The sequence below is a fragment of the Plecotus auritus genome, assembly GCF_963455305.1.
Source record: "Plecotus auritus genome assembly, chromosome: 4".
Lineage (NCBI taxonomy): Eukaryota > Metazoa > Chordata > Mammalia > Chiroptera > Vespertilionidae > Plecotus > Plecotus auritus.
Window position 1 is genome coordinate 119,723,659 of NC_137775.1, and position 16,745 is coordinate 119,740,403.

Consider the following 16,745-nt stretch of genomic DNA (forward strand, 5'->3'; position numbering starts at 1 on the left):
CAACTGGACCTGACCTCCGCTTCAGGGGACTGAGCCAAGTGTGGCAAGGGACTTGGGCAAAAATCGCCCCTTTGAGAGAATCTTGAGCACTATGATGTATTAAGCAAACAGATAAACAAACAAATTAAAACACCCCCTCCCACAACAAGTGTGATTCTAAAAGCCTGGAGAAGTATTCTAAAATTTTAATAGTTTTTTGTTTGTTTTGTTTTTAGGGAAGGCAGGTTGGAGACAAAATGTTATCAATAGGGCAACTAGCCTTTTTCAACACACAATGACATTTCTGCCAAATGACATTTACAACTCTCCTCTCTTGTTAAGCACCCACCTCTCGCTCAACAAAACACCATCTGTTACAACCCCTCTCCTTGTTCGTCTCTTCTCTCCAACTCATTTATGGAAATTAAAAATCAATTTACCTATTCCTGTCATTCAAACAACATAACAATGACTTGGTTTCCAAATAAGCATGTATCATTCTTTCTTAGAGGGAAAAGGAGGAAGGAAACCCAGACTTTGCTATCTTATCGCTGTTCCCCAATATTTTCTGAAAGTTAGCTTGAATTCTCTCCACTACTTACAATCCACGCTTTTTAATTCAGCTTCCATTGGCTGGGTCTACAGAGCCAAATTGTAGCAGAGACTTCAAGCAGTTAAGTCAGGACTTTGGACACCGGAGTGATGTCAGAGCTCATGGGATTTTTTTAAGCAATGACTGCACAGCCCTGACTATTTGAAATGACTAGGATGTTACTGGTGCCACAAAATTACTCTCTCTAAGACATTGCATTGTAAGAAATAGCAAGATGTAAATGACTTTCTATTCATCATCCACTTATTTAAAGCATTTAAGTAGCAGCTTAGATCTGGAAGTTCAGTCAGGGACATGCAAACAAATGGTGTTGATTAAGATGATGTGCTGGTGTAAGAACTCTAAGGCTGACTCATAGTGTATTAAGTCTATGAAAAAATAATTCATGTATATGGCCTCTTGGCAGTACAGACAGTGGGAGATGTATGAAGAAAATATGAAGAATATCCTTGTAGAAAACAGGCATTTGAATTGAATGTCCTGGCCTAAATTCTACCTGGGAGAAGACACGTTAACGTCAAAGTTTAAAATCCAGTTAAGAATTAAAAAATTTAACCACCTAATTAACCTCTTTAAAGACCAAGGGTTCTTTAGCACTTCAGCTATGAAGGCTCCCTTCACTTTGGCTCAATTAATTGATTAATTCTTTAGTCATTTACAAGATATAAAATAGGCAAAATGTACCTGATTAATACCACTGTACCTAGCTAAGGTCAAAAACTGAAGCATCATTTTAGAAACTCTTGTCAGATTCTGCCTGCCTTCTGATCCTGCCCTTTGTGTCCTCATCTGTTAGAGTGGACTCCGTGTTAGAATGCCTCTTAGCCAAACCTACTTCCACTGACTCCAATCCGATTGCTGTTCAGTTGAGGAGAAAGAACATGAAGACAAAATGCTTCTATAGAAATATGCTTGTTCAGTGTCTCAATGAAAAATCTCTTCTGACCCAGTCCACGTTCCTGAGCTAATTCTTAGGCTCTCTGTCTCTCATTAGATTTCATTTTGACAATTGGCTCTACTCTCTGCATGTCCTATATTTTTGTCTCACTTTCAGAGTCAGATATTAAGAAAAATCTTGATGTTTTAAATATGTACTTGGTTCATATAATGCATTTATTTGTACATAATATTGACATAGAGAAGTAAATTGATAGTAATACTGTGTATGCTTTATTACACCAAAAAATAGGGTCTTTAAAGTGGCCACTAAAAGAGAGATATGCTAATATATGGTTTTATTTAAAACTAGAGGCCCGATGCACAAAAATTCATGCTCGTGCAAGAGTAGGCCTTCCTTCCCCCCGCTGCCGGCACTGGCTTCCTGCTGGCACCTGGGACCCAGGCTACCCTCCTCTGGCCGCCGGCAGGCACCTGGGACCTGTGCTGCTTTCCTTCTCATGGCCCACGGGCACCCGGGACCCGGGCTGGCTTCCCTTGGGCTGCCTGCAGGCACCCAGCACCCGGGGCCTGGGCTGGCTTCCCTTGGGCCACTCACAGGCACCCGGGACCCGGGCTGGCTTCCCTCCAGCCCTGGCTTCGTCAGGAAGGACGTACGGAAGATGTCCAGTCTAATTAGGATATTACCCTCTTATTATTATAGATAGCAGAAATTTAAAAAATAGGGGCAATGACTTTAGTGTTTGTGTCTTACATTTAAATTAGGATTGACTTCAATACACTTGAAAAGAATTTCAAATCACTGTTAAGAGTCCTGCTAATCATTAATTATTCTGATGTAAATTACATCAATAATATTTCATGTTTTACTCCAGAAAATGTTCCTGAGAGAAAACTTTAATGTTAATAAAAGGATAAATTTATTTTCATGGTGGGTGAGCTTAGACAGCTATTCTATTATTATATTTGTTGCACTCTATTAATAATTGTTGGAGGTTGTGTTTCAAATTGTTATTAATGGTACTTATTAATTTATACTGAATTATTACTCTTTGGTTTTGCCGAAGTAGTCAAGCATTCTTTTTCTTTCTTTCCCTCTGGAAAAATTTGGCAAAAAAAGTCAAAGCAAAATTAAGCTGCCATAAAGTAATAAGACAACCTTTCATGCTATTTGGTCATTTCAGTGAAATCATAGGAGCAAAAAAATTGAAGTAGTAGTCTAGACATAGCTTTTATTACCAGAGAAAATGAGCTGAATTCAAGGTTCTTATGTTGTCATGGTCAAAACATAGAGCAGTCCATGAGGAAAATTGTTTGTGCAGAACTGCATGACTTTGACACGTCCACTGAAAAAGAACAGAAAGGAGAACGCTTATGGCTTTGCATTTGCCGAGTGCTCAATAAGCGTTTGATTGATTGGATGGTTAGTTGGTGGAAATTTTATACAATGATTACCTGTTTAAAGCACACTGCTAAGTCATTGATCTGGTCATTTTTTTATGTGCCAAACTGTGTTTCCACTTATATTAGGCCATGGAATTCATCTCATTTTCTGTAATATAAAGTGGAAGTTATTATCCCCCCCCCCAAGCACTATATTAAGTCTATGCTGTTTGTATTTGTGTTTTGATGCACCCTTATATAGTAATAGCATATGAATGATATTCTCAAACTATACATAATAAACTATTGGTGTCACAGCCACTTAGGTAATAATGTCAGATCTTAAGGAAGGAATTTTGAATTTTGAGTTCCCTGGCATAAGGCTAGAACTATGTATTAATAATGCCTTTAAAGCTTTGGTGTATCCATTTTTTCAAAGTTACTCTGGCTAATGCTACTTGCATAAAATGAAAGTAAAAAGTTATTAAAGACTTGATGTGTTTGGAGTATATAGATCCAAATTACATCATTTAAGTTCAAGTGAAGGTCTGAAAGAGTCCAGGGAATTTTGTCTATGTGTCATAAGTCTGTTGACTAAGAACTAATTCTGTTTAAATTTGTGTTGATTGTTTACAAAGAAGTCTTTCCCTGAGCAAAACAGAGAAGAACAGACATAAATATTGCACTAACTGGGTCGATCCCAGGCTTACTCCATCCATAGAAACAGCTCTAATACAGAAGTCCTTTAAATAAATGAAACAGAACTGGAAACAAACTGCTTTGCTGAGATACGGTACTGCTAAATGTTAGTCACTGAAAACAGAGGGTGTCTTTACAGGCCACTTACAATAAAACAAATGCTTTGTTTTATTTTGCTCCACACAACATCTGTGCTTACTCCACATACTTCCCGATTTGTTCTTAAGAGACTAATGCCAACTGTCAGATGTTTAAGAATCACATAGAAGAGTGTTTAATAGATTAGCCTTTCTTTGATAACCAGCAGTGGTAAGAAGCCCTTGGTGCTAAAAAATTCAAAAGGGGTGATATTTTAGTTATACTTTGAAGCTTCTAAAGTTGTAAGCACATTTTCTAAGGTATAGAAAAAGATTATACTCCACGAATACTACTGGAGGCTATTTAACATTTTTGAGTGTTCAGTATATGCCAAGAGCTATGCATAGCACTTTAAAGGGAATTTGATATTTTGTTCTGTCAGAATCCATATGAGGTAGGTTCTTCTTGTTATTACTGTTATTATTAACGTCAATATCTAGGTCAAGATACTTAAGGAATTAGTTCATAGTCACATCCATGAATAGAAATCCATTAATAGACAGGAGTTAAAGTTTTAAAAACAATTGTTATTTGGGATACCATCTGTAAAATAGGATTGAAGAAAAAATTTATTAGCAACTCTACAACAATATGCTGGGCCAGTTAGAACATGTGTCTTTATTGGTTCCACCCACGCCTCCTCAGACCCAGGCTCAGTTTGCTCGGTCCATCCTTGGCTGTCTGCTGGAGACCTCTACCTGGTTCCTGGGCTCATGCTGGGTTCCAGGGACCTTTGGCCTTAGAGAGTTCATCACGGGGTGTCCATCTCTGCCTCGTTGTGGGAGCTGCCTCGGTGTCATTGCAGCATCCTGCCATGGCCAGAGCATATGATGCCACTCTAACAGACACCACTGGTCATGCCCAGTGAAAACCAACTCATGTCAGACTCATTTCCCAGACTGTGAACAAAAATGTTCACATGCCACTCTAGTAAAACTGCTCTGCGCTGGGCTTCCTCATTCTTTTCATGTCAGCCCCCCTTTTCTATGAGCACTGCATGTATCTCTTGTTATTTGAGTGAGAGGAAGGAGAAGATTGGCATCAAAATTCATTCTTTTCCAAGTACAGTCCAGGGTTTGTGCTGGGCCTTCTTCATTTACCCCTGCAAATGCACCCTTGGCTGTTCCCCAGAAAGCTGTCCTGCACAGCCTGCATCAGCAGGGCCCTGGCCTCCTGACTTATGGCAGGAGCTCAGAGCTCAGATGGAGAGAACTTTGGAGCATCTTTCCTTGGCTTCTTCCCTGCTGGGCCCTGGCTTGGAGATGAATGTACTCTACCTATCGCCATAGCTTCTGCGTGGTGCCCTCTCCCACAGCTATGCCTTTTGCCTGGTTCTGCAATCATCTCCCTCTGGACCAGGGGTGGCGAGAGCTTCCATATGTGAGGCATGAAGAGCTTTACTACCTATTGCTGCTTGTCCTTAACTCTTCCCCTGTGTTTGTTTAATTGTCCCTTCTTTAAATGGCTCTTGCTAAGTGTCTTGGTTAGCAGTCTCTTTCGTTACCCCTTTGATTCCGGCCTTCATCTATTTTCTCCCAAGGCCCTGACAGAGAGTTATTTCTTAGCTATGACTTCCGTTTATGTACATATTAACGTACTAGAAGCCCGATGCACAAAGATTCGTGCAAGAATGGGCCTTCCTTTCCCTGGCTGCTGGCACCACCTTTCTGCTCCGGCCCCGGAGCCGCCTCTTTCTTCTCTGGCCCCGCCCACCATGCTGCCCAGAGGCCCTGAGCAGCTGGGGTGGTGTGGAATGCCTGCATCGTCACCATGGTGACGATGCCAGTGTCCTGCCCTGCCCCCGGCCGCTCTGCACCTGTATATGCAAATTAACCCACCATCTTTGTTGGGTTAATTTGCATACTCTCTCCTGATTGGCTGGTGGGTGTTGTGAAGGTATGGCCAATTTGCATCTTTCTCCTTTATTAGTGTAGATATTTGCTATGCATGTAAATTCTGAGGATATATTTGCATAGCTTTTTTACCTGCAGGCTAAGGACTATGACTTGCAAATGCCCTCAGGCAAGAAAACCAATTAATAACTCCACAAATAGTACTCGTTATATTTCTAATCTCAAAACTAATTGTTTATAATTAAATAAGGCCTTTAGCTTCACTGGAAGGTTTTTTGTTATTGTTGATTTTTTTTTACTATTAAAGATGTTCATCATTATTTCATGATTACAATGATTACAGCAGCTAACACAGAAAACCACTACAGACCTATTAATATTTTCTTCTCTTTTTTTTCTTTATTGTTGAAAGTATTACAGATGTCCCCTTTGTTTATTTGTTTGTTTGTTTTTTCCCAGTGACCTCCTCAACCCTGTACCCACCACTCCCAGGCCTTCACCAAACTATTGTCTGTGTCCATGGGCTATGGATATATGTATACAAGTTCCCTGGTTAATCACTCCCCACACACCCCTGCACCCCCACCTTCCCTCTGGAGTCCTCAGTCTGTTCCATGCTTATATATATATGGGTCTATTTTTGATCATCAGTTTATTTTGTTCATTAGATTCCACATATGAGTGAGATGGTGCGATACTTACCTTTCTCTGACGGGCTTGTTTTGCTTAGCATAACTCTCCAGGTCCCTCCCTCCTGTCTCAAAGGGTAAGAGGTCCTTCTTATTTTTACATCTGCATAGCATTCCATTGTATAGATGTACCGCAGCTTTTTTATCCACTCATCTGCTGATGGGCACTTGGGCTGTTTCCAAATCTTAGATATTATAAATTGCACTGCTATGAGCATAGGAGTGCATATATTCTTTCTAATGGGTGTTTCTGGTTTCTTAGGACATATTCCTAGTAGTTGAATCCCTGGGTCAAATGGGAGTTCCATATTTAATTTTTTGAGGAAACTTCATACTGTTTTGCACAGTGGCTGCATCAGTCTACATTCCCACCAGCAGTGTACTAGGGTTCCCTTTTCTTCACATCCTCACCGACACTTGACGTTTGTTGATTTGTTGATGATAGCTATTCTAACAGGTGTGAGGTGATACCTCATTGTTATTTTAATTTGCATCTCTCTGATGATTAGTGACTGAGCATTTTTTCATGTCTCTTAGCCTTCTGTATGTCCACTTCGAAGAAGTGTTTATTTAGGTCTTTTCCCCATTTTTTAAATTGGATTGTCTTCCTTTTGTCAAGTTGTATGAGTTCCTTATATGTTTTGGAAATTATCGCCTTATAAAATGTATCATTGGAAAATATGTTCTCCAATGCAGTGGGCTCTTTTTTCATCTTGTTGATGGTTTTTTTTGATGGAGGCCCACGTGTTTATTTTCTACGTAGTTTCCATTGCCCTAGGGCCTAGGAGATGTATCAGTAAACATATTTCTACGAAAGATGTCTCAAATTTTGCTGCCTGTGGTTTCTTCTGAGATCTTTATGGTTTCACGACTTACATTTAAGTCTTTTATCCACTTTGAGTTTATTCTTGTATATGGTGTAAGTTGGTGGTCTAGTTTCATTTTTTTGCGTGTACCTGTTCAATTTTCCTAACACCATTTGTGAAGAGACTGTTTTTACTCCATTGTATGCTCTTGTCTCCTTTGTCAAATATTAATTGAGCATAATGGCATGGGTTGATCCCTGGGGTCTCTGTTCCATTGACCTATATGCCTGTTCTTGTGCCAGTACCAAGCTGTTTTGAGTACAGTGGCTTTGAAGTATAACTTGATATCTGGTATTGTGATTCCTCTAACTTTGTTCTTCTTTCTCAAGATTGCTGTGGCTATTCGGGGTCTTTCTTGGTTCCATATAAATTTTTGGAGTGTTTGTTTTAGATTTGTGAAATATGCCATTGGTATTTTAATAGGGATTGCACTGAATCTATAGATTGCTTTGGGTAGTATGGACATTTTAATGATGTTGATTCTACCAATCCATGAACACAGAATATGCTTCCACTTGTTTATGTCTTCCTTTATCTCTTTTTTCAATGTCCTATAGTTTTCTGAGTACAGGTCTTTTGCCTCCTTGATTAAGTTTATTCCTAAGTATCTTAATTTCTTTGTTGCAATGGTAAATGGAATTGTTTTTTTCGTTTGTTTCTCTTTCTGAGAGTTTATTATTGGTGTATAAAAATACCATAGATTTCTCTGGGATAATTTTGTATCCTGCTACATTGCTGAATTCATTTATTAAATCTAGTAGTTTTTTGATGGACTCTTTAGTGTTTCCTATGTACAATATCATGACATCTGCAAATAATGACAGTTTTACTTCCTCCTTTCCAATTCAGATGCCTTTTTTTTCTTCTTGTCTGATCCCTGTGGCTAGGACTTCTAGTACTATGCTGAATAAGAGTGGTGAAAGCAGACATCCCTGTCTTGTTCCTGTTCTTAGGGGAAATGATTTTAGTTTTTGCCCATTGAGTATGATGTGCATGACAGCTCTGCCTATTTGGCCACCATTTCTGCCTTCTCTCCCTCTGGAAGTTTTAAAATAAGAAAATACTGGCTAAGTTTAGCTTCCTAATACTAAATTCAAGACAATATTCAAATATTTGTGAAATATAATTATGTTTTTACTATTTCTTTCCTATTAATTACTAACTTTGGGACAAAAGAATAAATCAAATACAATAGAAATTTGGCAGCTAATCTTTGCTAGTACAAGCTAATCTTTTGCAGTGTTTAGTCTTTGTCTGTGATGTACATAATTATATGTCACATAGAAAGGAAAAATAAATAACCAAATAAATATTTTAATACATGTGAATACCATTTTGTTTTAACTGCACTCTGGCTTGCTAGAACAAGCACTTGCTGAGTACTTCTTTTATATAAGCCTTGTGTTTAGTGATGTGGGACATTCGGAAAATTAATGCGAATTACACGCTGGAGTCTAGAAGACTTCTGACAAAGTCGCATGCCCATTAAGCACTAGTTGTTAAGAATCAAACTGAAAACCTGGTTCTGTGGTTCTGGTTTAATCTTTCTTTTCATAAAATTTCACCACAGTCAGTAGGCTCTCAGTGCCTGGCCAGCCAGACATTAGAAGGCACAATAAAAGCAGTCTTCAGATGTCCCTAACCTATTGTTTATTTTTATTCTAGGTAAATGGTAAAGTTATAGGCTTCAGAGCTCTTTAAAATAAGCTGAGTAGTTAATAAATAAAAGTTTATATAATATTTCACATCTGTATTTGCTATCCATTCAGTCTACATATTATGAGATAGGAAAATTCTAAAGACACATGTTAGGCCCTCCATATTTAATTACTTTCTGAAAAATTTTAATAAACATGTGTTAATGAATTAGAAGGCCATTTGAACACTGTTTGTATCATAAAAACTCATGGAATTCTTACCATTTGCAACAGCATGGATGGAACTAGAGAGCATTATGCTAGGTGAAATAAGCCAGTCAGAGAAAGATAAATATCAATGATCTCACTCATTTGTGGAATATAATGAACAGCATAAACTGATGAACAAAAATAGATCCAGAGACAGAGCAGCATTGATCAGACTGTCAAACTTCAGAGGGAAGGTAGAGGAGGGTGGGGGTAAGGGGTAGAGATCAACTAAAGAACTTGTATGCATGCATATAAGCCTAACCAATGGACACAGACACGGGGGCAGGGTGAGGGCATGAATGGGGGGCTGGAGGGCAATGGGGGGATAAGGACACATATGTAATACCTTAATCAATAAAGAAAAAAAGAACTTTCATTAGTCAGAAGCTAAGATGTGTTTTTAGTGGAAATGTCATATTTTAATACAGGATATGGTACAATTTCAGGTACAAGGTGTTTTGAAAACATTAATCTTCAAATAAACTGGTATTATCACTGTTATTTCATAGACATGAAAAAAAAAGAAAGAAACTCATCTCCCCAATTCTTTCCAAAAAGAAAAGCTAGCTTTGGCATTATTTATAGATTTCTAGGCTCTCTGTATATATCCAAGGGAGAAGGGGGTATTCAGACAAGTAGATTGGACTGGTCTCTTGAGAGAGCCCTTGATAGATATGCCAAATGAGAGATATAAGGAATGGTGACTGCTGGCAAACCTTTGCCTCAGTGAAATAAGAACCTAGGGTACTTAAAGTTTCCATAACTATTTATAAAAGCTCCATAAAGTGCAGTTGCAGCTTTTAAAAAATCTTAATAAAGTGTATTTTTAATTTTTGGCTATAATCAAGGGAAATGGGAATGCTTTTAGATGTAAGGTGACATGTAATTACAGATTTTTATTTGTTTGTTTGTTTAGAATCATTAAAACTAACTTCCAAACCTGGATTAATATAATGGCAAGCTATATATATACACTTTAATCAAGATTCAGTTCCATTGTTCACCTACAGTTTCAATGGCTGTGTTGCTGCTGTGGAAATCTGAAATATTCTTTGCAATTCTTATATAGGATTCCTTTAATTACATGGCATAGGGTCCTCTAGTTGAACTTTTAAAAAAGAACATAAAATTGTTTACTGTTTTGACATATTTGCTTACTATTTCCTCAAAATTATTGAGCTACTACCTCAATGAAAGACTTAATATGTCTAGTTTCTTTAAGGTCAGTTCTGCTTGGGCTTCTGATCAGTGCTTTGCTTCTTGGCAGAAAATGTAAAGGGAAATCAGTAAATTACACTCTTCTCTTATTATATAAAGAAGGCAATAAATTAATGTTTTGGGCGAGACAAAATTTTTCCTAGTAATAAATTCTTTAAAAAAAATGACTATTTAGTGATTTTTTAAAAAAAAGAACATATATCTTCTTCCTGTAAATTTAATCTGAAAAATTAAGTCTAGTAAGAGACACACACACACACACTCTTTCTTACTAAAAATCTAAAGGATTATATAAACACTTCAACTTTTTTTAAGTCTGATTCCTAAGAAAGAAATTACCTAATGACTCTTCATTTGTCACCTCCAGAAACAAGCAATTTGGGTATTTCTTTTATTAAGATGTGTTAGAACATCATTAATAGGGCAGCCTTATAAATAAGCTATCAGCTTTGAGAAAGATTATACTGTACTAAGTAATGAGATATGAGAATACATTGAACAGCTTGACTTCTGACTTTTACTTAAGAGTGTGAAGTGTTTTAAATTAGACTATGTTAGTATTGATGAAGCATGCACAGGGGGAAAATAATTTAAAGGCTTTGTTTCATTTTGAGAGCTAGATGAATTGTATAATTTAAAAATAAAGCACTGTGACCCAGCAGTAAGGTAACAACTCTCATATGCTGTTGAAGACAGTGGGAATTGGGGCAACCTTTTTGGAAGCCCATTTAGTAATGTCTGTCACATTTACAATGCATTTACCCATTGACCTGGCGATTATGGATGCAGATTAGAATTGCCCTTAGGTAAACTTGTAAAAGTGCACCAAAACACATGTGTAACAGCATTCATTGCAGTATTTTTGGAATAGTAAAAGAGGAATGTTACAAAAATAATCTAAATATACAACAAAGAAGGGGATGCTTAAATTAAATGTATATTCATTTAATGAAACACTTTAAGTCAGTAAGAAGTATAAGATGATTCTGTATTTGCTGATATGGGAAGGATTCCAGGATGGATTAGTAGGTAAATAAGCCAGACAGAACATTGTAATGTCTCTTTTGGATAAGTTAAAAAGCAGAAATATAGATGCGCCTCAACTTCTGATGTGGTTAGTTCCTGATAAACCCATCATAAGTTGAATATGTATTTAATACATCTAACCTACTGAACATCATAGCTTAACCTAGCCTACTTTAAATGTGCTCAGAACACTTACATTAGTCTACAGTTGGGCAAAATCATCTAACAATGAATCCACTGTGGAGTCAGAGTATAGTGATGGTGGGGCTGACTCGGAGCTGCAGGTAGCTGCCACTGCTCAGCATCATGAGACAGTATTGTATGTACCACATATCTCTAATCCAGAAAAACATCAACATTCAAAGTTTGAGGTATGGTTTCTACTGAATATATATTGCCTTTGTACCATCGTAAAGTTGAAAAATTGTAAGTCAGGGACCATCTGTATCTACATGTATAGATTTGTGTAGATACATTGATATTTATGTCAATTTACATATCGAAGAATCATGTGCATCTTACCGATTTTCTGCTTATCTAGACGGTCAATTAAATATGTAAACTTTGACTTTGGCTTAAAGGAGAGAGGTCTTAGCTGGGGTGGATTGCTGGATGCCTTTTCTTTCCATTTGATAGCTTTCTGTACAGTTTGATTTTTTAAAATGATATACATCTATTTTTAAAAAATATCAATATGAGTGTTTTGAAGTAAGTTACTGCTATTGGTCTTTACTTTTATATAATGCAAAAACCCAGTAAATAATACTTTACAAAATAATAAAGCACTGTTGTTAGGTCATGAAGCATGACAAACTCTAGCACACAAAGGATTGTATTGTCAGAAAATCAACTCAAGTTGTCTATGTAATAGTATCATTGCAAACAAAGTCAGCTCCCTCGGGTACCTTCCCACACAGCATCTCTCATCCGGGTGGCAGATAGGTCTACTTGGTTCAAGACAGCGGGAAATATCATATCTGCCTCTCCTTCTGCGCAAGAACATTTGAAATCAGTCATTACACTTGTCTTCCTAGTCTATGGAAGGAGAACATACTACATAAGAAAGGTAGTTTAATCACAGACTCTATTATGGAAGCCATTCTAAAAGGAAGCAATAGCATGACTGTCTTGCTCTTTTGAATCATTTTAGAACTGCAACTTCCAGTGAGCCCCTCTGTGTGTTTGGACCAGAGCACACAATTCAAGCTGAGTTCTTGGAGTCACCTTTTAAAAACCGTGAAGCCGCATATGTGGAAACCATGGGCCTGGAGACGTGAACAACTGTAAGCTAATCATTTGAGATGTTATGGCCAATGTACATTTTTAGGAGACCACTAGCAAGAGAAAAGCACTGAAGAGATCTAGGGAGTTTTGTATGTTTGAATTATTAGGTCTGTTACATAATTTTTTGGTTATCTCTTTAAAAAAAAATATATATATATATTATTGATTTCAGAGGGGGAGAGAGAGAGAGAGAGAGAGAGAGAAATATCAATGATGAGAGACAATCATTGATAGGCCGCCTCCTACACAACCCCTACTGGGGATCAAGCCTGAGACCTGGGTATGTGCCCTGACCTGGAATTGAACTGTGACTTCCTGGTTCATAGGTCAATGCTCAACCACTGAGCAACACTAGCCAGTAAAATAATGCCATCATTGATTTTCTTCTAGAGTAATTCAAACCTCTCCTGCCACAGAATAAACATTTGGGTAAACGGAACTCTTATTTAGGAAGTTACATTAATGTAAGTTGAATTTAAAAGCTTGAAAATGTGAAACTATAAAATTTTAACTTCCATTTTATGCTTAAATGACATTTCCTTAGTCTATGAGTATGGCCGAATGAAATTTTTCCCTAGTTATTTTTTTTATGGCTTTCAGGATCTAAGAAAGCAACTTAGAGTGCCATATTACTTTTAGAAAAGTGACTTGTAAAGTAGATAAATTAAGAGATTTTAATAATCTTACCTACAACACAAAATAGTTTTCCCTGTCTAAATTTATAATTAGGTAGTATTTCCAAAGTTAATAGTATTCATTGAAGAATCATATGCATCTTTTGCTTAGATATTTTGAATATAGAAACGTGTTAGAGAAAAACAAGTAGTTACACATTTTGGTTGAATTTATGATGAAAGTACAGTTATTCATCATAAAATATTAAACTAGTGTTATGTTTCCTTTTAGACTAAACTATTTTCCTGATGCTTCATCCCTTAACTCCTAAATATTCGTGGTGAGGGTTATTAGGTAGAAACAAACTAGTGGGGAAAGGATTTTGGCATATTTTGGTGAGCTGTCCACTATTGAGAAATTTAACATCTTTTCTTGTTGCGGAAAAGATAAAGTAAAGGCAGGTAAGGGCAGAGCCAGAACATTTCAGGGGTTTCACTGTTCCCTAATCTGTAATTTGTATCACTTTTGTTACTGTGGTTCCATATGTGACTAATTTAAATTTTTTAAATCTTTAAACCTTATTTTAGGTATTGTTTTCATACCTTTCTTTCTTTTGAAAAAATATTTTTATTAACTCTGCCTGAGTGGAGAACTCTTATTAATTTGATCCCTTTTATCTGTACCTGTATATCCCCTGGGAGTGATGCTAATAAATAGTAAAATTGTTTGAGGAAACCCACACACTGAAAGCTGGGGTCCAACAAAGGATAGATGAGTGTACGAAGCGTTGTGATAATTTACAAATTACATCCTCATGCTACATTATGGGACTTTAACTGTGTTGTTTTATTTTTTAGGTATCAAACAACAATCCTTGCTCCACATGAGACCATATTTAGAGCCGAAGATCTATCTGTGATTCTTAAAGCATATGTGTTGGTGACATCCTTAACCCCTTTGCGTGCATTCATTCATTCGACTGGCATGGTTTGGAATCCACCTAAGAGAAAACGCTTCACTGTCAAGGTAATGTTTCCATCAAAGCTGTGATTTCACACAAAGTACACTGAGAAGTAAAGGGAGTTGGGCTGCGTTTCTCCAATCTTTGTGATGATCAAATCCCATTGATCAAAAATTGCAGTGACGTATTGCTGCAAGCAGAGATTTTCATTTAATAGATGTAGGTTCAAAAATCATCTGGAAGCAGCTTAATTCACTAGGGACCACAGAAGCTACATCTTTTTTTTCCTCAATTCATCATTTTAGTTCAGTTTTTGACCTATTACCAAGCTAGTAGGCAGTTTTCTTGACTTTCCGTTATTCAAGACAAATAGAGTCAATGTAATTTTGTCTGTATGGTTGTGCTTCATTCTTAGAATGCAAAATGCCTATTTCATTACAATGGTAAATATGGAATATTTGCTGAGTGAAAAAAAGGAAGCTCTCAAGGGTTCCTAACATAGTTCCTAACGTAGCAGTAAACCAGAACCTAAAGGAAGATGAGAAAGTTTTCAGGGAAGAACTTAATAATAACCCCAAGAAGTTGAATTATAAAAGGTAACTCAGGTTAACTCAGTAGAAAAAAAAGGCCTAGTGACAACATGGTTGATAAATTTTAAGGCATTTCTGATTCTACAGAAATAATTGTTCAGAGAACTTTATGAGGTGATATCTCTGGTCAGAATTTCATCCCCTACCAGTGGTTCTCAACCTTCCTAATGCCGCGACCCTTTAATACAGTTCCTCGTGTTGTGGTGACCCCCAACCATAAAATTATTTTCGTTGCTACTTCATAACTAATTTTGCTACTGTCATGAATCGTAATGTAAATATCTGTGTTTTCCGATGGTCTTAGGCTCTACACTGTAGAGCGACCCACAGGTTGAGAACCACTAGCAGGGTCTCCTAAGACCATTGGAAAACACAGACGATTCATAACAGTAGCAAAATTATAGTTATGAAGTAGCAACGAAAATAATTTTATGGTTGGGGGTCACCACAACACGAGGAACTGTATTAAAGGGTCGCGGCATTAGGAAGGTTGAGAACCACTGAGCCTAAACTCTTAGGAAGAAAAGCCCTGGGAAGAGGCACTTCCCTTCATTAAAACCCATCAAATTTGGGTTTGAGAGGAAAGAGGGTGGATTCACGACCATAATCTCATAGGTCTCCTCCTCAACTCCTCACCTGAGCAGGTGGACTTTGTGTTCTTAACAGGAAAGGAGCAGGCAGGGTTGTCCCAGAGGGTCATGGGGGAGAGGCAGGAGGAAAACAAAAATCCTTTCCCTCAAATTGGAGTTGCCCCTGTCAGCGGCCACCACTGGCTGGACCAGCTCAAAGCAGCTCTCAGACGCCCTTTCACGCAGGTTTCAATGATTTGTCCTTTTGTTGAATTCATGCTCCTAGCTCATTTCACCTATGCTCTTTCACCATCTGGATAAAAAAACCTGAAGGTACTCCAAGTAGTTTAAGTTATTTCTTTCTTTTTTATGTAAACACTACTTCCCCAACTGCAGTAGCGATGCACTAGCTGAAATGATATGCATGTTTGTGATAGTTTTTATGGATTTCCTGGGGTTAAATCAAAAGAAAGCTTTCTGTGATTTGATTTCTTTATGTTTTCTTTCTTTTTTTGAATAATATTTTTTTATTTTTCAATTAGAGTTGAGGTACAGTATAGTTTCAGGTGCACAACCCAGTGATTGGACATTTATATAGCTTACAAAGTGATCATACCAATAAATCTAGTGCCATCTAACACCATACATTGTTATTATAATACTAGAGGCCCAGTGCACGAAATTCATGCACCGGTTGGGGGGTTGGTGTCCCTCAGCCCAGCCTGCACCCTGTCCAATCTGGGACTGCTGGCTCCCAACTGCTCGCCTGCCTGCCTTCCTGATTGCCCCTAACCACTTCTGCCTGCCAGCCTGATCATCCCCTAACTCCCCTGACAGCCTGATTGATGCCTAACTGCTCCCCTGCCAGCCTGATTGCCCCTAACTGCCCTCCCCTGCAGGCCTAGTCACCCCTAACTGCCCTCCCCTGCAGGCCTGGTCCCCCCAACTGCCCTTCCCTGCAGGCCAAGTCTCCCCCAACTTCCCTCCTCTGCTGGCCTGGTCACCCCTAACTGCCCTCCCCTGCAGGCTTGATCACCCCTAACTGTCCTCCCTTGCAGGCCTGGTCCCTCCCAACTGCCCTCCCTTGCTGGCCTGATTGCCCACAACTGCCCTCCCTTGCAGGCCTGGTCCCTCCCAACTGCCCTCCCCCGATGGCCATCTTGTGGCGGCCATCTTGTGTCCACATGGGGGCAGGATCTTTGACCACATGGGGGCAGCCATCTTGTGTGTTGGAGTGGCAGTCAATTTGCATATTACTCTTTTATTAGATAGGATAGAGACCTGGTGCACGGGTGGGGGCCAGCTGGTTTGCCCTGAAGGGTGTCCCAGATCAGGGTGGGGGTTCCCTTGGGGTGTGGGGCGGCCTGGGCAAGGGGCCTGTGGTAGTTTGCTGGCCAGCCACGCCCCCCGGCAACCCAAGTGGAGGCCTGGGGATCTGGGATTTATTTATCTCCTATA

General features: G+C 38.5%; 1 protein-coding gene across 1 annotated transcript in view; it reads left to right on the forward strand.

Annotated features, from left to right (window-relative positions):
• Positions 1-16,745, forward strand: part of CPED1 (cadherin like and PC-esterase domain containing 1) — a 294,491-nt gene that overhangs the window by 94,942 nt on the left and 182,804 nt on the right. Inside the window, exons 5-6 of the mRNA XM_080665547.1 lie at positions 12,419-12,551; positions 14,025-14,193. Of these exons, the coding sequence (XP_080521673.1) occupies positions 12,419-12,551; positions 14,025-14,193 (302 nt within the window). The remainder of the gene's footprint in view (positions 1-12,418; positions 12,552-14,024; positions 14,194-16,745) is intronic.